We start from the raw sequence: 22,815 nt of genomic DNA, 5'->3' as shown, positions 1-22,815 counted from the left end.
GCTGTTGCGCGATCGCGAGCTCTCAATACAGACTACTTCAAGGGTATCTACCATTTTTCCCCCACGAGGTATCCATTGCTAAAAGGTAGATCACTAAAGGCAAGTTCATACTTGTATGTCTGCAGATCCAAAATGTAGGCTTAGTTTCTGGTTTGTTATGGGATGTTTACAAAGCCATCTGCAGCTGCTGTCCGCGGGGGCCCCGCCTGCCCACCGTGCACATCCCCAAACATTTCTGACCCGATATGTCTGTGGATGCGGCTTCATTAAGGTAGATGGTCCTTGGAAAACAAGCTGCCATTCGAATAATGCATTATGCAAATCGAGTGCCAGAGGATGGTCTAATATTGTTAGCTGTGTAGTGAGGCTTTGCTTTTCGCTGCTGGCATTTTGATGACCTGTAAAAATGGCTTCACAAGCTTGGCAAATGCAACAGAAAGAGAAATGAAGTCCAAGTAATTTTAACTGCATTTGTGCTGCTGTCACAGGGGGCCTCTCAAAAGTGTAAAGCGGTTTCCTTTCCTTAGGTCCTCTCCTCCATGATCATTAGGTTTAAATGCCCAGGGCAGTCACATTTCTGTTTTCCTGTGTTTTGTATCGTATTGTACAACAGTTGATGAAACTAACACTTTTTAAAAGTGTGAAAACATTTGATCAGTGTCATTTCCTGATAGTTGCTGGTTGAAAATACATTTTACTGAGGACCTTCTAATCAGCAGGTTTTGCATGGTGGAGTTTCAGCTTGCCTGGTAAGATCACCAGGCGGTAAATGCATTAATAGAGCAATAATATACACTTCCAAACCTCTCTGCCTATAACAGCTAGTTTTCAGTTTCCCCCTCTCCACTCAGACCACTTCTAGACAGTCGTTTATGGTAAGGATTGATAGGGGAGGAAGAAATGAATTGGTATTGAGACCCATGCCTAGTCATTAGGGCTGGTGAATTTCCCGGGACCTCATGATATTTTTTATTTATTGATATTTATGATATTATGACAATACAATATGTATTGCGATTCGTTACTGTGATTTTATTTTGATTTGACGTCACCATATTTCTGCTGCAGAGAGACAGAGCCATGAGAAGTTTTGATCGGTCATGGAAATTAAAGTGCTGAAAACAAATTGGCTCACTATTTAAAAAGATGATGGAGAACAAGCTATGAAGGAAAAATACAGCCAACTAGCGCAAAAATATTGCGATATTGTCAATACGATATATCGTCAAATAATATCCCGATTATGTAACTGTATATATTTTTCCACAATCACTACTATTCAATGAGATTCACCTAGTTTTCCCCAATGCAGAATGAGATCATGTCAAAGCCTGGGGCTAAATTTAGCCAACCGCTTACCTAATCTTGGGCCACCCAAGGCTCTGTGGCCTGTCCCACCCTCATTGTACTTGTTCCCTAGGGCCCTCGAAGACGATCACACCAGCAAACATCATTAGCATCACTTGATCTGTTCCACTTCCAAAAAGTGACCTAACGTCCCCTTCTCCCCCAACACACACACACACACACACACACACACACACACACACACACACACACCCCCCTACCCCCTTCCAACAAGGGTGGCTTAAGGTTCAAGGCACCCAGTCTTTGAACGACTCAATCATGTCCACGAGACACGTGACAGCTTTTTATCCTCCCCCTCCACAAAAGCTGCTTGCCGAAGATTAATTTCCTGGCTATTAATTACACTTCGAGGCCTCTCCGGGCTTTTGTCGTGGGATTTTCCTAGCCCCCCCTGCCCCCACAAAGACTTAAACTGAAAGTAATTTAGGCTGAGGCCGTGTCAAAAGGGCATGAGGTCCCTGTTCTACTTGTACCACACTGAGTTGTCTCCCTTTCCCACAATATTGGCCTGTATGTTTAGGCCTATATTTTAATGCTGTCTTGTTTTTATTCCGTCTTATTTATGCAGAATGCTACCTATTTACCAAATAGGGCTATCTTCTGTATACCACCCCTACCTTGTCACAACACAACTTAAAAAAGGAAATAATTCCACAAATTTAACTTTGAACAAGGCACACCTGTTAATTGAAATGCATTCCACGTGACTACCTCATGAAGCTGGATGAGAGAATGCCAAGAGTGTGCAAAGCTGTCATCAAGGCAAGGGGTGGCTACTTTGAAGAATCTAAAATCTATTTTGATTAGTTTAACAATTTTTCAGTTACTACATGATTCCATATGTGTTATTTCATAGTTTTGATGTCTTCACTATTATCCTACAATGTAGGAAATTGTACAAATACAATACCCTTGAATGAGTAGGTCTGTCCAAACTTTAGACTGGTGTGTGTGTTTTTTCAAGTGTCACAGCGGAGCAAAAGGTGGAGCGAGTGATTTATGAATGTTTTGTGAATTCCTGACTGAGGGTTGTGGATACCGTACCAGAGCTTGATATTACAGTAAATTTGCCACTGGCACACCGGGCCACTGCCAACTGAAATCTACTGGCCCAAATGGGGGAAAAAATATTGGCCTGGGCCAAGATCTCACAGGAAAGCAGATGATGTGCAAAATTTCAATAGCGGAATATTTCTTTCACTGAGCAAGTAGCCTATAATAATAATTTACCCTCCATCCACAAATTATTACATTGTACCTTGACAATATCATATTTACATTGCACAAAGGTTCAAACAATCAATGTAAAAAGGGTGATATTGTAAGGGATTGTTTTTACAATTAGCAGGTTACAGTTATCGGGCCCTATAAAATCTGTCTTTTTTGGGGGCCAAATTCCGTTCTTTTGTTTTTGTTTTTTAGGTTTTCACCCCAAATCATAATTCTTTAAATTAGATATTCTAAGTCCACAACAATTTTTACACCACATCAGGAGATTACGTTAGAGGTCAAAAATAAATGTAATTCAATTGGGCAACTAGCAAGGTACAGTTGGCTAGCGTTTTTGTTGTTGTTTGCCAAACATATGCCCAGTCAATGGATACCATTCATCATTCTACCAGGGCGGCCTACTTTCAAATCAAATTGTATTTGTCACATGCGCCGAATACTACCGGTGTAGACAGTGAAATGCTTACTTACAAGCCCTTAACCAATAATGCAGTTTTAAGAAAAAAAACTAAAAGAAATAAAACAAATAATGGAGCAGCGGTAAAATAACAATAGTGAGGCTATATACAGGGGGTACCGGTGCGGGGGAAACGGTTAGTCGAGGTAATTGAAGTAATATGTACATGTAGGTAGAAGTAAAGTGACTATGCATGGATAATAGCAGAGTAGCAGCAGCTTAAAAGGGTGTATTCCTCAATTCCATCAGAATAATCCCTGAACATGTTCCATTCTGTGCTAGCAAAACAGTCCTGTAGCTTAGCATCTGCTTCATCTCACCACTTTTTTTTGTGTGTTGTTGACAGGGTCACTGGTGCTTTGTGCTTACATTTTTGCTTGTAAGCAGGAATCAGGAGGATAGAGTTATGGGCAGATTTGCCAAATGGAGGGTGAGGGAGAGCTTTGTACGCGCCTCTGTGTGTGGAGTAAAGGTGCCCTAGAGTTTAAATTATTATTTTTTCTCCCCTCTGTTTGCACATTTATCTTGCTGGATTTAAGTTTCCCTGAATTAAAGTCCCCGGCCACTAGGTGCGCCGCCTCTTTGAGCATTTTCCTCTTTGCTTATGGCCGTATACAGCTCATTGAGTACGGTCTTTGTGCCAGCATCGGTATGTGTAGGTAAATAGACAGCTACAAAGAATATAGATGCAAACTCTCTAGGTACAGTGCCTTGCAAAAGTATTCATCCCCCTTGGTGTTCTTCCTATTTTGTTGCATTACAACCTGTAATTTAAATTGATTTTTAATTGAAATTCATGTAATGGACAAAATATTCCAAATTGGTGAAGAGAGATTTTAAAAATAACTTGTTTCAAAAAATGTAAAAAACGGAAAAGTAGTGCGTGCATATGTACTCACCCCCTTTGCTATGAAGCCCCTAAATAAGATTTGGTGCAACCAATTACCTTCAGAAGTCATATAATTAGTTAGATTGCACCCAGGTGGACTTAATTTAAGTGTCACATGATCTGTCACATGTTCTCAGTATATACAGTTGATGTCGGAAGATTACATACACCTTAGCCAAATACATTTAAACTCAGTTTTTCACAATTCTTGACATTTAATCCTAAAAAAAAAAATCCCTGTTTTAGGTCCGTTAGGATCACCACTTTATTTTAAGAATGTGAAATGTCAGAATAATAGTGAAGTGATTTTATTTCAGCTTTTATTTCTTTCATCACATTCCCAGTGGGTCAGAAGGTTACATACACTCAATTAGTATTTGGTAGCATTGCCTTTTAAATTGTTTAACTTGGGTCAAAGGTTTTGTAGTTTTCCATTCAATGCCATTACAGTATCCATTGACTTAGGACTCAAATTGCAGTTCCGATGCCTTCCACTAGATGTCAACAGTCTTTAGAAATTGTTTCAGGCTTGTATTCTGAAAAATGAGGAAGTAAGAGCAGTCTGAATGAGTGGACCCTAAAGTGTCACAGAGCTTTTTCATGCGCGAGACCGAGAGAGTGCCTTTCTTGTTTACCTTTTATATTGACGACGTTATTGTCCGGTTGAAATATTATCGATTATTTAGGCTAAAAACAACCTGAGGATTGAATATAAACATCGTTTGACATGTTTCTATGAACTTTACGGATACAATTTGGAGTAAATGAATAAATGAGTAAATGAATGTCTGCTGAGTGCAACCATATGAAGATCATCAAAGGTAAGGGATTAATTTTATCTCTATTTCTGACTTGTGTAACTGTTCTACTTGGCTGGTTGCTGTTTGTAATGATTTGTCTGCTGGGCTATGTTCTCAAATAATCGTAAGGTATGCTTTCGCCGTAAAGCATTTTTAAAATCTGATACCGTGGTTGGATTCACAAGAAGTTCATCTTTAAACCTATGTAAAATATGTTTTGTTTTCTGAATTTTTATATTGAGTATTTCTGTATTTGAATTTGGAGCCCAGCAGTTTCACTGGCTGTTGAAGAGGTGGGACGCTAACGTCTCACGTGCCCAAGAGAGGTTGAAGGCACTGTTAACTTAGTGTATGTAAACTTCTGACCCACTGGAATTGCGATACACTGAAATAATCTGTAAACAATTGTTGGAAAAATTACTTGTCATGCACCAAGTAGATGTCCGAACCGACTTGCCAAAACCATAGTTTAACAAGAAATTTGTGGAGTGGTTCAAAAATGAATTTTAATGACTCCAACCTAAGTGTATGTAAACTTCCGACTTCAACAATACAGTCGTGGCCAAAAGTTTTGAATGACACAAAAATAAATGTTCACAAAGTCTGCTACCTCAGTTTGTATGATGGCAATTTGCATATACTCCAGAATGTTATGAAGAGTGATCAGATGAATTGCAATTAATTGCAAAGTCCCTCTTTTCCATGCAAATGAACTGAATCCACAAAAAACATTTCCACTGTATTTTAGCCCTGCCACAAAAGGACCAGCTGACATCATGTCAGTGATTCGCTCATTAACACAGGTGTGAGTGTTGATGAGGACAAGGCTGGAGATCACTCTGTCATGCTGATTGAGTTCGAATAACAGACTGAAAGCTTCAAAAGGAGGTTGTTGCTTGGAATCATTGTTCTTCCTCTGTCAACCATGGTTACCTGCAAGGAAACATGTGCCGTCATCATTGCTTTGCACAAAAATGGTTTCACAGGCAAGGATATTGCTGCCAGTTAGATTGCACCTAACTCAACCATTTATCGGATCATCAAGAACTTCAAGGAGAGCGGTTCAATTGTTGTGAAGAAGGCTTCAGGGCGCCCAAGAAAGTCCAGCAAGAACCAGGACCGTGTCCTAAAGTTGATTCAGCTGTGGGGTCGGGGCACCACCAGTACAGAGCTTGCTCAGGATTAGCAGCAGGTAGGTGTGAGTGCATCTGCACGCACAGTGAGGCGAAGACTTTTGGAGGATGGCCTGGTGTCAAGAAGGGCAGCAAAGAAGCCACTTCTCTCCAGGAAAAACATCAGGACAAGGCTGATATTCTGCAAAAGGTACAGGGATTGGACTGCTGAGGACTGGGGTAAAGTCATTTTCTCTGATGAATCCCCTTTCCGATTGTTTGGGACATCCGAAAAAAAAGCTTGTCCGGAGAAGATTAGGTGAGCGCTACCATCAGTCCTGTGTCATGCCAACAGTAAAGCATCCTGAGACCATTCATGTGTGGGGTTGTTTCTCAGCCAAGGGAGTGGGCTCACTCACAATTTTGCCTAAGATTACAGCCATGAATAAAGAATGGTACCAACACATCCTCTGAGAGCAACTTCTCCCAACCATCCACAAACAGTTTGGTGACAAACAATGCCTTTTCCAGCATGATGGAGCACCTTGCCATAAGGCAAAAGTGATAACTAAGTGGCTCGGGGAACAAAACATGTATATTTTGGGTCCATGGCCACGGAACTCCCCAGACCTTAATCCCATTGAGAACTTGTGGTCAATCCTCAAGAGGTGGGTGGACAAACAAAAACCCACAAATTCTGACAAACTCCAAGCATTGATTATGCAAGAATTGGCTGCCATCAGTCAGGATGTGGCCCAGAAGTGAATTGACAGCATGCCAGGGCGGATTGCAGAGATCTTGAAAAAGAAGGGTCAACACTGCAAATATTGACTCTTTGCATCAACTTCATGTAATGGTCAATAAAAGCCTTTGACACTTATGAATTGCTTGTAATTATACTTCAGTATTCCATAGTAACATCTAACAAAAATATCTAAAGACACTGAAGCAGCAAACTTTGTGGAAATTAATATTTGTGTCATTCTCAAGACCGGCCACGACTGAATATACCAGTTCCCGAAAGGCACCAGAGTCTGCAACACCACTAAGCAAGTGGCTCCATGAAGACCAAGGAGCTCTCCAAACAGGCCAGGGACACAGTTGTGGAGAAGTACAGATCAGGGTTGAGTTATAAAAAATATAAAACTTTGAACATCCCACGGAGCCTCATTTAAATCTATAAAAAAATTAAAGAATATGGCACCACAACGAACCTGCCAAGAGAGGGCCACCCACTAAAACTCACGGACCAGGCAAGGAGGGCATTAACCGGAGAGGCAACACAGAGACCAAAGATAACCCTGGAGGAACTGCAAAGCTCCACAGCGGAGATTGGAGTATCTGTCCATAGGACCACTTTAAGCTGTACACTCCACAGAGCTGGGCTTTACGGGAGAGTTACCAGAAAAAAGCCATTGCTAAAAGAAAGAAATAAGCAAACACCATCCCCACAGTGAAGCATGGTGGTGGCAGCATCATGCTGTGGGGATGTTTTTCTTCGGCAGGGACTGGGAAACTGGTCAGAATTGAAGGATGACGCTAAATACAGGGACATTCTTGAGGGAAACCGGTTTTAGTCTTCTAGAGATTTGAGACTGGGACTGAGGTTCACCTTCCAGCAGGACAATGACCCTAAGCATGCTACAAAAGCAACACTCGAATGGTTTAAGGGGAAACATTTAAATGTCTTGGAATGGCCTAGTCAAAGCCCGGACCTCAATCCAATTGAGAATCTTTGGTATGACTTTAAGATTGCTGTACACCAGCCGAACCCATCCAACTTGAAGGAGCTGGAGCAGTTTTTGCCTTGACGAATGGGCAACAATCCCAGTGGCTAGATGTGCCAAGCTTATAGAGACATACCCCAAGAGACATGCAGCTGTAAATGCTGCAAAAGGTGGCTCTACAAAGTATTGACTTTGGGGGGTGAATAGTTTTGCACGCTCAAGTTTTCAGTTTTTTTGTCATTTCTTGTTTGTTTCACAAGAGAAAATATTTTTCATCTTCAAAGTGGTAGGCATGTTGTGTAAATCCAATGATACAAACTCCCAAAAATTACATTTTAATTCCAGGTTGTAAGGCAATAAAATAGGAAAAATGCCAAGGGGGATGAATACTTTCGCAAGCTACTGTAGATAGTGTGGTCTACACCTTATCATGAGATACTCTACCTTAGGTGAGCAAAACCTCAAGACTTCCTTAGATACCGTGCACCAGTTGTTTACAAATATACATAGACCGCCACCCCTTGTCTTAACAGAGGCTGCTGTTCTATCCTGCCTATACTGTTTAACTCTCCAGCTGTATGTTTTTCATGTTGTCGTTCAGCCTCGACTTGGTGAAACATAAGATATTACAGTTCTTAATGTCCCGTTGGTAGGATATACGTGCTTGTAGTTCGTCCACTTTATTTTCCAGCGATTATATGTTGGCCAATAGTACCGATGGCAAAGGCAGATTAGCCGCTCGTCACTGGAACCTCACAAGGCACCCCGATCTCCTTGCGCGAAACCTCCGTCTCTTTGTCCTGCTAATGACGGCGATGAGTGCCTGTTCGGGTGTCTGGAGTATATCCCTCTTGTCCGACTCATTAAAGAAAAATTATTTGTCCAGTTAACCTTTTATGGCTGCCATCCCGCTACCGGGATGATATGACTACAGCCAGTGAAAGTGCAGGGTGCCAAATTCAAAAAGCAGAAATCTCATAATTAAAATTCCTCAAACATAGATTTGTTTTATATCATTTTAAAGGTAATCTTGTTGTTAATCCCACCAAGTGTCCGATTTCAAATATGCTTTTCAGCGAAAGCACTACAAACGATTGTTAGGTCACCACAAAACCACAATAAGCACAGCCATTTTTCAAGCGAAATATAGCTTTCACAAAAAACAGAAATAGAGAAAATGTATCACTAACCTTTGATTATTATCATCAGATGACACTCATAGGACTTCATGTTACACAATACATGCATGTTTTGTTTGATAAAGTTCATATTTATATCAAAAAATCGGAGTTTACATTGACGCGTTAGATTCACTAGTTGCAAAAACATCGTTTCAACAGAAATACTCATCATAAATGTAGATGATAATACAAGTTATACACATGGAAATATATATATACCTCTCCTTAATGCAACCGCTGTGTCAGATAAAAAAAAAAAACATGCAATAATCTGAGACGGAGCTCAGAACAATAGCCAAATTAGCCGCCATGTTGGACTCAACAGAAACCAGAAAATACATGATAAATGTTTCCTTACCTTTGAATTCATCAGAATGCAGTCCTAGGAATCCCAGGTCCACAATAAATGCTTGATTTGTTCGTTAATGTCCGTTATTTATGTCAAATTAGCTACTTTGGACATGTTTACCAAACGCAAAGCGCGTCCACTACCGTCCACTATAATGTGACGAAATGTCCAAAAGTTCCGTTAGTCAGTAGAAACATGTCAAACGATGTACTGAATCAATCTTTAGAATGTTGTTAACATACATCTTGAATAACGTTCCAACCGGAGAATTTCATCGACTTCAGTTGACCGAAGGAACAGAGCTGACTCTCACGTGAACGCGTGTGTTCAATGCGTGATCACCTCCTGCCAGAGCTCACTAATTCCTGTCTCCTTCGGCCCCCCTTCACATTAGATTCATCAGACAAAGTTCTATTGACTGTTGACATCTAGTGGAAGCCGTAGGAAGTGAAAACTCATCAATATCTCGCTGTGATTTCAATAAGAGCTTGGTTGAAAATCTGCCACCTCAGAAAAAATACAAACAGGAAGTGGAACTTCTCAGGTTTTTGCCTGCCATGTGAGTTCTGTTATACTCACAGACATAATTCAAACAGTTTTAGAAACTTCAGAGTGTTTTCTATCCAATATGATATAATATGCATACATTATATGCATATATTAGCAACTGGGAATGAGGAGCAGGCCGTTTAATATGGGCACCTCTGTGCACCTTTCATCCAAGCTACTCAATACTGCCCCTTCAGCCATAAGAAGTTAAAGGTGAGGAATCCCAGTTTTGATGTCCAGAAGCTCTTTTCGGTCTTTAGAGATGGTAGGAGCAACATTATGTACAAAATAAGTTACAAAATAATGCGAAAAAACAAACAAAATAGCACAGTTGGTTATGAGCCCATAAAACGGCAGCTAGCCCTTCGGTGCCATCTTAGTACTTAGCATATATTTTTTGTGAAAGCCTTTGGAAATAACTGTTTCATCATGCTAGCGCATGAGGACTGAATTGCGCATCACAAATATTCAACTAAGACATCGGACCAAATTTTTTATATACTTGGTTTGCATACCCATTCTTGTCTTAGCATTTACTGGTAGATATCATGACTTGGAACATATTTCATACCGCTTTCCTACCCCAACCATTGTCATTCTTATATGAGCCAATCCATGTAACAACCAGCTGTTTGAGAGCTGCACACTCTTGCTGCCCGGTAGGTGATATTTCCGCTCAAACTATTTACGTCTACGGCAGGCATGTGATAAATAATCTACACATCGAAGTAATAACTTGGGCAATTCGTCAGTTTTTTTGATTTTTATCACAGCCATATAACCTAGATTAATAGCATTGCTACAATATTTTTTTTCGCTAGCCTAAAGTGGGCCACTGATTTGAATGATTGACTGGCCCGGAGGGTTTCCAGAAACTCCCCTGGCTGGCAGGCAGCCCTGAATGTCGAGCCCTGACAATTTTTTCAGGGCTTCAGCCCCATCTTACCCTATTGAAAATGAATAATCAAAATGGAAGTGTACTTACTAGCTAAGGTATTGAATGTTGCCAGGCAGAAAGCAAGCAAATATGCTGACCATACACGCCAACAGTGGTAGGCATTGTTGATAAATGTTATTTGCCTGTCTGTCCCATTGACGTAAAGTTTCGAAAAAACACAATTCTAACCATTTTGGTCTGACATTATTGTCTCTGAACTGCTGTGTGGGCAACTCTTCAGCGAGCGAGAATTTTTTATTTTTTTGTCGCTTTAAAGGTCACGTCATCTCCTTTTGCCCAGACATGTTGTTGTGACTATTTCAGGCGGTGATTTTGAGATGAATTGACTGGATTTCAGTCTTTCTCATCCTGAAAGGGTTGCCGGAGCTCAAAGCATTCACTAAAACCATACAATCTCACTGTTGCTTTTAGTAACATTTGCGCAAAGAAAGTTTATATTGTTTGTTTGCTGGAGAAAACAAGGTCGTGTTCATTAGGTCTTGCAATGGAACATTTTTTTAAACGTTTTGCAACCGAACAAAAATAAGCATTTCTTAGCTGGTTTTCCTCTGTTTGGTGCCTAATGAATAACCCAGGGTGCCAGTTGTGCTGAACGATGACTGGCAGGTGAGCGGTTAGTTTTGCATAGACAATGGGTTTTAATTGAAAGAACTCTGTTTGCATAGTCTGGCAATTCATGTCACAACAAAAAGATCAGGCATCGTGGTCCTTTACATCCAGTGACTAAAAGAGCCCTAAGTGAAACTAAACCAGGTTTCTTTTGAATGTGTTGTGGCCATTGTCAACGGTGTTACCAAAGAGAAACACGTCAACGGGGTAACCAAAGAGAAACATTATGCTAGTTTGAACTGGATTATGATAATTTGGGAGTGAACACTACTGCCGTCCATTGGCTAAATGGTCTGTTCAATTCAATAAACATTCTGTCTTGGAGTGTATCAATGAATAACATTGTAACCTCTACCCCCTCTTTACCCACAGAAGTTAAGGAGCTGGTCCTGGATGTTGAGGAGGTCATCGTGCCCCTGTTGTCCAGCCCTGTGCCCAGCCCTAGGGACGACAGACCCCTTTCTCCACTATTCCAGCGCTCTGTGTCGGAGGACTCAGCAGGATCCTCTGCCTCGGCCTTGGAGCACGCCAAAATCCGGTAAGGAGGGGCAGTGTGGTTGGAGTAGAGGGGGGTACAAAGTGATATAGAGGTGTCTGGATGCAAGATGGACAGAATAAGGTAGAGCAGGGTAGAAAAAAGGAAAATTAGATTCCAATAAGAGACAGAGAGAGTAAGATTGAAATTCTAGCCATTCTCAGAGAGTGTGACAGAGGGAGAGGGTCACACTACAGAGAAGGAGAGACTATCAAATAGAAGCCATTAGAGAGCGAGAAAATGACTGTTTCAGACATGGTGTGTGTGAGGCGGCGGCGAGTGAGAACTGTGTGTGTGGTTAACAGTGGCTGGGTTGCAAGGCGTGTGTGTTTGTGCACCCTATAAAACGAGTCTGAGTGGAGAGGGAGGTAGCGTGTGGGTGTGTGTGTGTTGAGAGAAACAAGCAAAGAAAATAGGGTATTTTTCAGGGAGAGGGTGGGAGGTGGGGAGGGAGGAGGATGTGTGTGCTTGTATGCTCGAGTGAGCCACCGCGGTGAGGAGAGAGGACGTGGAAGGGGGAAGCGTGCAGGGAAGGTAAGCGAGGGAGGTAGAGAGGCGGGTGGGGGGGAGGGGAACGAGCAGCAAAAATAATTGAGTGCCGGGGATTGTGGGTAGCGGGGAAAAGCAGGCTGGGTAAAGAGGTCTCAGGGCCCTCGGCGGTAACCTGGCAGCTTGCAGACTGCAGGGCTGCTACTGTAATTAGTAAAGGGAGGGGGTTAGGGAGAAATGGGAAAAGGGGTGGGCTTTTTCTTTCTAGTCCCAATTAGCAGAGATTGTGCTCCCGCTAATGTACAGCACAGAGGCCCCGGCAACATGTGGAGGGAGGCAGGAAGTCACACACGCATGTACTCACATGCATACTTTTCAGTTGCTGACAAAAAAAGGCTCTGGGTGTGTTTGGTACCTGAGCACTTCAGATGGGTATACTATGAAACTGCATGGTGGTGCTGAAAATAAATAAATAGGTGACTGTAATGAAGACTGAATTCTACACTGTTAAACAGTTAACCTATACTGACAAAAATATAAACGCAACATGTAAAGTGTTCGTTTCATGAGCTGGAATTAAAGATCCCAGAGATGTTCCATACGCATAAAAAGCTTATTAGTCAAAAATGTTGTGCACAAATTTGTTTACATCCCTGTTAGTGAGCATTTCTCCTTTGCCAAGATAATCCATCCACCTGACAGGTGTGGCATATCAAGAAGCTGATTAAACAGCTGTGGACAATATAAGACCACTCTAAAATGTGTAGTTTTGTCATACAACACAACGCCACAGATGTCTCAAGCTTTGAGGGAGTGTGCAATTGGCATGCTGACTGCAGGAATGTCCACCAGAGCTGTTGCCAGATAATTGAATGTTCATTTCTCTACCATAAGCCATCTCCAACATCGTTTTAGATAATTAGGCCGTACGTCCAACCGGCCTCACAACCGCAGACCACGTGTAACCACTCCAGCCCATGACCTCCACATCTGGCTTCTTCACCTGCAGCATCGTCTGAGACCAGACAGCTGATTAAAACTCAAGAGTATTTCTGTCTTTAATCAAGCACTTTTGTCGGGAAAACGTATTCTGATTGGCTGGGCCTGGCTCCCAAGTGGGTGGGCTTGGCTCCCAAGTGGGTGGGCCTATGCCCTCTCAGTGAAATCCATAGATTAGGGTATAATTTATTTATTTCAGTTGACTGATTTCCTTATATGAGCTGTAAAATCGTTGAAATTGTGTTGCGTTTATATATTTGTTCAGTATAAATGAAATCCATCTGAGATGACCCTTTTATTCTAACTGCCTACTAGGGCCATGTCTTTGTCTGTGTGTGTGTGTGTGTGTGTGTGTGTGTGTGTGTGTTCAGCACTATGCACAAGCAGCCAATCCCTTAATACCCGACTCAAAAATGTTGCTGTCGATCAATCGGTTAGACGGCTTTGTGGATTCTGTTAGACGGCTTCTTGGATTTGGAATAACATGCAGCATTCTCAGGGGACATCATTACCAACCTGGTTTTTCCAAAACAAATATCTGAAATATTTACTGTATCTCTGATACCTTTTTTGATTATTTTTGTTGTTGTAGCTGTCAGCATTTACCTCATGTTGGGAGTGTATCAGATTGAAAGCAATATGGCTGCGCAGGTCTCTGTATGGATGTTGTCAAACGATACTGTCTTATAGGTGTTCTAAACCAATGTTGGTATGTAGATGGAGCTTGATTTTAGCGCAGTGTTTCTCAACCATTAGGTCTGTTTAGGTGGGATGATTCCCCCCCCCCCCACCCTGAGTTTTTTACATTTGTATTATTATTATTAACCTATCCACCACCCCCCCTCTTCGGAGGACATATCTTTTTTTTTTTTTTTTTTTTTTTTTTTTTATACAGCCTTTCTGCTACATATCTATTTTACATATCCATTTTACATACCCATTTTATGTACATGGTACTTTTATATACAGCACACTACCTGTTTCCTAACCCCTGTTTCTCCCATGTTTCCCCAGTGAAAAGCTGTGTGCCTTCTGCTACAGTGGGGAGAAGAGTTTCCTGGGCCAGGGCGACCTGATGGTGTTCGGCCCCACGCCCGGCTACGTGCCGCTGCACATCCGCAACCGCCGCGGAAGCTCGGAGAAAGACGACGACTACCACGAGGACGACTTCCAAGATGACGACCACGACACCAAGAGCCCGGGGCAGCGCGACAGCGGGAGGGGACTTAAAAAGTAAGTTGCCTTAAATATTGACGGAACGTAGTTGTTGGGTTTATGACATCTTGGGTAACTCAGAGTTGTTGGGTTGGTTTACAATGGCCTTTCAGCTAGCAGTGGCAATTTCACACTTGTGATTTCGTTGTGATGGTGGTGTTTATGCTATCTTAACCTGGCAATGTCGATTATTTTAGCGATATTGAGTCTCTTGAATCCATGTTGAATCTCTCAAGTTCCCATTCACCAGTATTGACCCAAGAGTAGCAAGTTTTTTGGGGAAATGGTGTCAGTACGTTCTATCTAGTCTAGGATGTCATTGGGCCCTAGACACGTCTTAATTTTGAGCTGGGAGGTGAACAGAAATGGCTGCTTGACTCTGTAGACCTAATGACCGTTTTTGGGCTACTGAGACTCTTTGATTTCAACATTGGCATTGATTTTACTGGAGAGAAAATGACAGCTGAAATTATACCTGGGAAAGTGGGTCTACTTTTCTCCAGAATTGAGTGGGATGGGTGGGGGGTGGACGCACACACGTTGGCTGCTGTCCAATGTTACCAGGATGTGCTGTGTAATAACCTTGATGACCTTTGAACCCTGGTAAGTGGTCAAAACTAAACTGGTAGACGTCTAATTACAGTGCCTTCGGAAAGTATTCAGATCCCTTGACCTTTTCCACATTTTGTTACATTTAATCAATTTTAGAATAAGGCTATAATGTATTTCTTCTATCTATACACAATACCCCATAATGACAAAGCAAAAACAGGTTTTCAGAAATGTTATTTAATTTATTACAAATAAAAAACTGAAATTAGACATTTACATAAGTATTCAGACCCTTTACTCAGTACTTTGAAGCATCTTTTGGCAGCGATTACGGCATTGAGTCTTCTTGCGTATGACGCTACAAGCTTGCCACACCTGTATTTGGGGAGTTTCTCCCATGCTTCTCTGCAGATCCTCTCAAATTTTATTGGTCACATATTTAGCAGATGTTATTACGGGTGTAGCGAAATGCTTGTGTTCCTAGCTCCAACGGTGCAGTAGTATCTAACAATGCACAACAATACACACAAATCTAAAATAATGGAATTAAGAAATATATAAATTAGATCGAGCAATGTCGTAGTGGCATTGACTAGAATATAGTATATACATATGAGATGAGTAAAGCAGTATGTAAACATTATTAAAGTGGCCAGTGATTCCAAGTCAATGTATATAGGGCAGCAGCCTCCAAGGTGCAGGGTTGCGTAACCGGGTGGAAGCTGGTTACTGATGGCTATTTAACAGTCTGATGGCCTTGAATAAGAAGCTGTTTTTCAGTCTCTCGGTCCCAGCTTTGATGCACCAGTACTGACCTTGCCTTCAAATGAACAGGCCATGGCTTGGGTGGTCGATGTCCTTGATAATTTTCCTGTGACATCGGGTGCTGTAGGTGTCCTGGAGGGCAGGTAGTTTACCCCCTGTAATACGTTGGGCAGACCGCACCACCCTCTGGAGAACCCTGTGGTTGCGTGCGGCACAGGTGCCGTACCAGGTGGTCACACAGCCAGACAGGATGCTCTCAATTGTGCATCTGTAAAAGTTTTAGCGGCCAAGACAAATTTATTCAGCCTCCTGAGGTTGAAGAGGTGCTGTTGCACCTTTTTCACCACAGTCTCTGGGTGGACCATTTCAGATCGTCAGTGATGTGTACACAGAGGAACTTGAAGCGTTACACCTTCTCCACTGCGGTCCCGTCGATGTGGCTAAGGGCGTGCTCCCTCTGCTGTTTCCTGAAGTCCACGATCATCTCCTTTGTTTTGTTAACTTTGAGTGAGAGGTTATTTTTGTGGCACCACTGTCCCAGGGCCCTCCCATCCTCCCTGTAGGCTGTCTTGTCTTTGTTGGTAATCAGGCCTACTACTGTTGTGTCGCCTGCAGACTTGATGATTAAGTTGGAGGTGAGCGTGGCCACGCAGTCATGGGTGAACAGGGAGTACAGGCGGAGGCTGAGCACGCACCCTTGTGGGGCCCCTGTGTTGAGGATCAGTGAAGTGGTGTTTCCTACCTTCACCACCTGGGGGCGGCCCTTCAGGACCCAGTTGCACATGGCAGGGTTCAGACCCAGGGCCCCGAGCTTAATGATGAGCTTGGATGGTACTATGGTGTTGCTGAGCTATAGTCAATGAACAGCATTCTTACTTGGGTATTCCTCCAGATGGGATAGGGCAGCGTGGAGTGCGATTGCAACGTCTGTTGATCTATTGGAGCGGTAAGCAAATTGAAGTGTGTCTAGGGTGTCCGGGAAAGGTAGAGGTCTCTCAAAGCACTTCATGATGACAGAAGTGAGTGCTACGGGGCGATAGTCATTGAGTTCAGTTTGCTTTCTTGGGTACAGGAACAATGATGGACATCTTGAAGCAAGTGGGGACAGCAGTCTGGGATAGGGAGAGATTGAATATGTCCGTAAACACGCCAGCCAGCTGGTTTGCGCATGCTCTGAGGACGCGGCTAGGGATGCCGTCTGGGCCGGCAGCCTTGCAAAGGGTTAAAACGCTTAAATGTCTTACTCACGTGGGCCATGGAGAAGGAGAGTCCTTGGTAGCGGGCCGCGTCGGTGGCACTGTGTTATCCTCAAAGCGGACAAAGGTGATTCGTTTTCAGGCCAAAGAGTTAAATCTTGGTGTCATCAGTCCAGAGAATCTTGTTTCTCATGGTCTGAGTATTTAGGTGCCTTTTGGCAAACTCCATCGGCCTGTCGTGCCTTTTTTACTGAGGAGTTGCTTTCGTCTGGCCACTCTTCAATAAAGGCCTGAGTTGGTGGAGTGCTGCAGAGATGGTTGTCCTTCTGGAAGGTTCTCCCATCAGGTTCTTTGTGTCACGTGTGCTCCCTCTCCGGCCTCTAGGTCACCAGGCTGCTCGTTATGGTGCACACCTGTCACCATCGTTACGCTCACCTGGACTCTATCACTTCCCTGATTACCTTCCCTATATATGTCACTCCATTTGGTTACTTCCCCAGGGGTCATTGTTTCTGTGTCATGTCTGTGTGTTGTTCGTGTTTTCTTGTTTTGTATTATGTTACGTTTATTTATTAAAACACTCACTCCCTGAACTTGCTTCCCGACTCTCAGCGCACACCGTTACACTTGGTCACCTCCCTGACGAAGGCCCTTCTCCCCCGATTGCTCAGTTTGCCCAGGCGGCCAGCTCTAGGAAGAGTCTTGATGACAAACTTCTTCCATTTAAGAATGATGGAGGCCACTTGGGGGCCTTCAATGCTGCGGAAATGTTTTTGTACACTTCCCCAGATCTGTGCCTCGACACAATCCTGTCTCGGAGTTCTACGGACAATTCCTTTGAACTCATGGCTTGGTTTTTGCTCTGACATGCACTGTCAACTGTGGGACATTTTTTATATAGATGTATGTGCCTTTCCAAATGATGTCCAAACAATTGAATTTACCAAAGGTGGACTCCAAGTTGTAGAAACATCTCAAGGATGTTCAATGGAAACAGGATGCACCTGAGCTCAATTTCAAGTCTCATAGCAAAATGCCTGAATACTTATGTAAATAAGCTATCTTCTTTATTATTAAAATAATTCCTCAGCAATCTACACACACTACCCCATAATTACAAAGTGAGAACAGGTTTTTCAAAATGTTTGCAAATGTGTATGTATGTATGTATGTGTGTCTGTGTGTGTGTGTGTGTGTATATATATATATACATATATATCACACACACACACACGTTTGTATATATAATATTGTGTGTAGATTGCTGAGGAATTATTTTAATTTAATACATTTTAGAATAAGGTCAAGAGGTCTGAGTCAAGAGGTCTGAGTACTTTCCGAAGGTACTGTATATGCGATGCAGTGTAATCGATTTGGATGGTCAAACGCTGGCATTGCTACATAGGGGGACTGAGTTTTGCGTCGACCCCCTTGCTGGGTTCCTTCGCACGCTGTCCCATACAGACTTGTCAGTGTGTGTTCGTTGATGTGGTAGTTTTTTCCCATGCATCATGGAGATGTTGATTTCATCATGATTATATGGTAGAAGCATCACTCTTGTGAGCATGTCACACGTGAGCATGCACGTGTACCTTGCAGAAGTATTCTGAGCACTTGGATTTCTTCACATTTTATTGTTGCAAAGTGGGATTAAAATTGATTTTTGTCAACAATCTACACAAAATACTCTGTCAAAGTGGAAGAATATACAGTACCAGTCAAAAGTTTGGACACCTTCTCATTCAAGGGTTTCCTTAATTTTAATTATTTTCTACATTGTAGAATAATAGTGAAGACATCAACTATGAAATAACGCATATGTAGTAACCAAAAGTGTGAAACAAACCAAATATATTTTAGATTTGAGATTCTATAAAGTAACCACCCTTTGCCTTGATGACAGCTTTGCACACTCTTGGCATTCTCTCAACCAGCTTCATGAGGTAGTCACCTGGAGTGCATTTCAATTAACAGGTGTGCCTTGTTGGAATTTCTTTCCTTAATGCTTTTGAGCCAATCAGTTGTGATGTGTGGTATACAGAAGATGGCCCTATTTGGTAAAAGACCATGTCCATATGGCAAGAATGGCTCAAATAAGCAAAGCGAAACGACAGTCCATTACTTTAAGACATGAAGGTCAGTCAATACGGAACATTTCAAGAACTTTGAAAGTTTCTTCAAGTGCAGTCGCAAAAAACAACAAGCGCTATGATGAAACTGGCTCTCATGAGGACCGCCACAGGAAAGGAAGACCCAGAGCTACCTCTGATGCAGAGGAGAAGTTCATTAGAGTTACCAGCCTCGGAAATTACAGCCCAAATAAATGCTTGAATTCAAATAACAGACATCTCTCAACATCAAAACTGCGTGAATCAGGCCTTCGTGGTCAAATTGCTGCAAAGAATACACTACTAAAGGACACCAATAAGAAGAAGAGACTTGCTTGGGCCAAGAAACATGAGCAATGGACATTAGACCGGTGGAAATCTGACCTTTGGTCTGATGAGTCCAAATTTGAGATTTTTGCTTCCAAGTAGGTGAACGGATAATCTCCGCATGTGTGGTTCCCACCGTGATGCGTGAAGGAGGTGGTGTGGTGGTGCTTTGCTGGTGACACTGTTGGTGATTGTATTTAGAATTCAAGGCACACTTAACCAGCATGGCTACCACAGCATTCTGCAGCGTTCCAGGTGAAGCTGGTTGAGAGGTTGCCAAATGTGCAAAGATGTCATCAATGCAAAGGATGGCTACTTTGAAGAATCTCAAATATATTTAGATTTATCACTTTTTTGAGTACTATATGATTCCATTTGTGTTATTCATAGTTTTAATGTCTTCACTATTATTCTACAGTGTAGAAAATAGTAAAAATAAACAAAAATCACGGAATGAGTAGGTGTCAACTTTTGACTGGTAGTTTGTCATTGTGTGTGTATGTATGTATAGAGACAAAGTAGAGTTACAATTCAATGGCTCAGACACAAGAGGTATGTGGCAGGGTCTACAGTCAATCACAGATTACAAAAAGAAAACCAGCCCCGTCGCGGACCAGGATGTCTTGCTCCCAGACAGACTAAATAACTTCTTTGCTCGCTTTGAGGACAATACAGCGCCACTGACACGACCCGCTACCAAAACCTGCGGACTCTCCTTCACTGCAGCCGACGTGAGTAAAACATTTAAACGTGTTAACCCTCGCAAGGCTGCAGGCCCAGACGGCATCCCCAGCCGCGTCCTCAGAGCATGCGCAGACCAGCTGGCTGGTGTGTTTACGGACATATTCAATCCAGCCTTATCCCAGTCTGCTGTCCCCACATGCTTCAAGAGGGCCACCATTGTTCCTGTTCCCAAGAAAGCTAACGTAACTGAGCTAAACGACTACCGCCCCGTAGCACTCACTTCTGTCATCATGAAGTGCTTTGAGAGACTAGTCAAGGACCATATCACCTCCACCCTACCTGACACCCTAGACCCACTCCAGTTTGCTTATCGCCCCAATAGGTCCCAGACAACATAATCGCAACCACACTGCACACTGCCCTAACCCATCTGGACAAGAGGAATACCTACGTGAGAATGCTGTTCATCGACTACAGCTCAGCATTTAACACCATAGTACCCTCCAAACTCGTCATCAAGCTCGAGACCCTGGGTCTCGACCCCACCCTGTGCCACTGGGTACTGGACTTCCTGACGGGCCGCCCCCAGGTGGTGAGAGTAGGTAACAACATTTCCACCCCGCTGATCCTCAACACTGGGGCTCCACAAGGGTGCGTTCTGAGCCCTCTCCTGTACTCCCTGTTCACCCACGACTGCGTGGCCATGCACGCCTCCAACTCAATCATCAAGTTTGCGGACGACACTACAGTGGTAGGCTTGATTACCAACAACGACGAGACGGCCTACAGGGAGGAGGTGAGGGCCCTCGGAGTGGGGTATCAGGAAAATAACCTCACACTCAACGTCAACAAAACAAAGGAGATGATCGTGGACTTCAGGAAACAGCAGAGGGAGCACCCCCCTATCCACATCGACAGGACAGTAGTGGAGAGGGGAGTAAGTTTTAAGTTCCTCGGCGTACACATCACGGACAAACTGAATTGGTCCACCCACACAGACAGCATGGTTAAGAAGGCGCAGAAGCGCCTCTTCAACCTCAGGAGGCTGAAGAAATTCGGCTTGTCACCAGAAGCACTCACAAACTTTTACAGATGCACAATCGAGAGCATCCTGTCGGGCTGTATCACCGCCTGGTACGGCAACTTCTCCGCTCACAACCGTAAGGCTCTCCAGAGGGTAGTGAGGTCTGCACAACGCATCACCGGGGGCAAACTACCTGCCCTCCAGGACACCTACACCACCCGATATCACAGGAAGGCCATAAAGATCATCAAGGACAACAACCACCCGAGCCACTGCCTGTTCACCCCGCTATCATCCAGAAGGCGAGGTCAGTACAGGTGCATCAAAGCAGGGACCGAGAGACTGAAAAACAGCTTCTATCTCAAGGCCATCAGACTGTTAAACAGCCACCACTAACATTGAGTGGCTGCTGCCAACATACTGACTCAACTCCAGCCACTTTATAATGGGAATTGATGTAAAAAATGTATCACTAGCCACTTTAAACAATGCCACTTAATATAATGTTTACATACCCTACATTACTCATCTCATATGTATATACTGTACTCTATACCATCTACTGCATCTTGCCATCTTTATATAATACATGTATCACTAGCCACTTTAAACAATGCCACTTAATATAATGTTTACATACCCTACATTACTCATCTCATGTATATACTGTACTTTATACCATCTACTGCATCTTGCCTATGCCGTTCTGTACCATCACTCATTCATATATCTTTATGTACATATTCTTTATCCCTTTACACTTGTGTGTATAAGGTAGTAGTTGTGGAATTGTTAGGTTAGATTACTCGTTGGTTATTACTGCATTGTCGGAACTAGAAGCACAAGCATTTCGCTACACTCGCATTAACATCTGCTAACCATGTGTGTATGTGACAAACAAAATTTGATTTGATTATGTATATATATATTTTTTGTTTGTTTGTTGATACTGTAAATTAAAAGGTATAACTAAAATTGAAGTATTCAGCCCCTTTTAGGTTCTAAATTCGTTCAGGAGTAAAATTTTGTACAACAAATCAGACATTGAATATCTCTTTAAGCATGGTCAAGTTAATAATTATGCTGTGGATTATGTATTCAATCACCCACACACATCAAACATAGTTGTTCTTCTGAGCTGCAGGACAGGAATGAAATTGCTCAGGGATGTTACGGCGAGGCCATTGGTGATTTTAAAACGGCTATAGAGTTCAATGTCTGTGATGGTAGAAAACTGAGGATGGATCAACATTGTAGTGACTCCACAAAAATGACCTAAATGACAGAGTGAAAAGAAGAGAACAATTTTACAAAATATAAAATATTCGAAAACATGCATCTTGTATGCAACAAGGCACTAAAGTAATACTGCAACAACACAACAGACACAGCAATTTTGGCTTAAATGCAATGTTTGGGGCAAATCCAACACATCATTGAGTAACTGCCTCCTGATTTTCAAGTATAGTGGTGGCTGCATTATGGTATGGGTGTGCTTGACATTAGCCAAACTGGGGCTAGTTTTTCAGGATAAAAATAAATGGGATGCAGCTAAGCACAGGCAAAATCCTAGAGGAAAACCTGCTTCAGTCTGCTTTACACCAGAGACTGGTAGAGGAATTCACTTTTCAGCAGGACAATAACCTACAACATAGGGACAAATCTACACTGGAGTTGCTAACCAAGAAGACA

General features: G+C 42.7%; 1 protein-coding gene across 9 annotated transcripts in view; it reads left to right on the top strand.

Moving 5' to 3' along the window:
• The window catches only part of LOC139583389 (histone-lysine N-methyltransferase 2C-like), a 225,415-nt gene that overhangs the window by 49,060 nt on the left and 153,540 nt on the right, over nt 1-22,815 (top strand). For all 9 annotated transcript variants that reach the window (XM_071414413.1, XM_071414415.1, XM_071414419.1 and 6 more), the window contains 2 exons: nt 11,602-11,767; nt 14,267-14,485. In XM_071414413.1, coding sequence (XP_071270514.1) covers nt 11,602-11,767; nt 14,267-14,485 — 385 coding nt within the window. The remainder of the gene's footprint in view (nt 1-11,601; nt 11,768-14,266; nt 14,486-22,815) is intronic.

Source organism: Salvelinus alpinus, chromosome 8, assembly GCF_045679555.1.
Source record: "Salvelinus alpinus chromosome 8, SLU_Salpinus.1, whole genome shotgun sequence".
NCBI classification, from domain to species: domain Eukaryota; kingdom Metazoa; phylum Chordata; class Actinopteri; order Salmoniformes; family Salmonidae; genus Salvelinus; species Salvelinus alpinus.
This window is presented reverse-complemented; position numbering and strand designations above follow the sequence as displayed.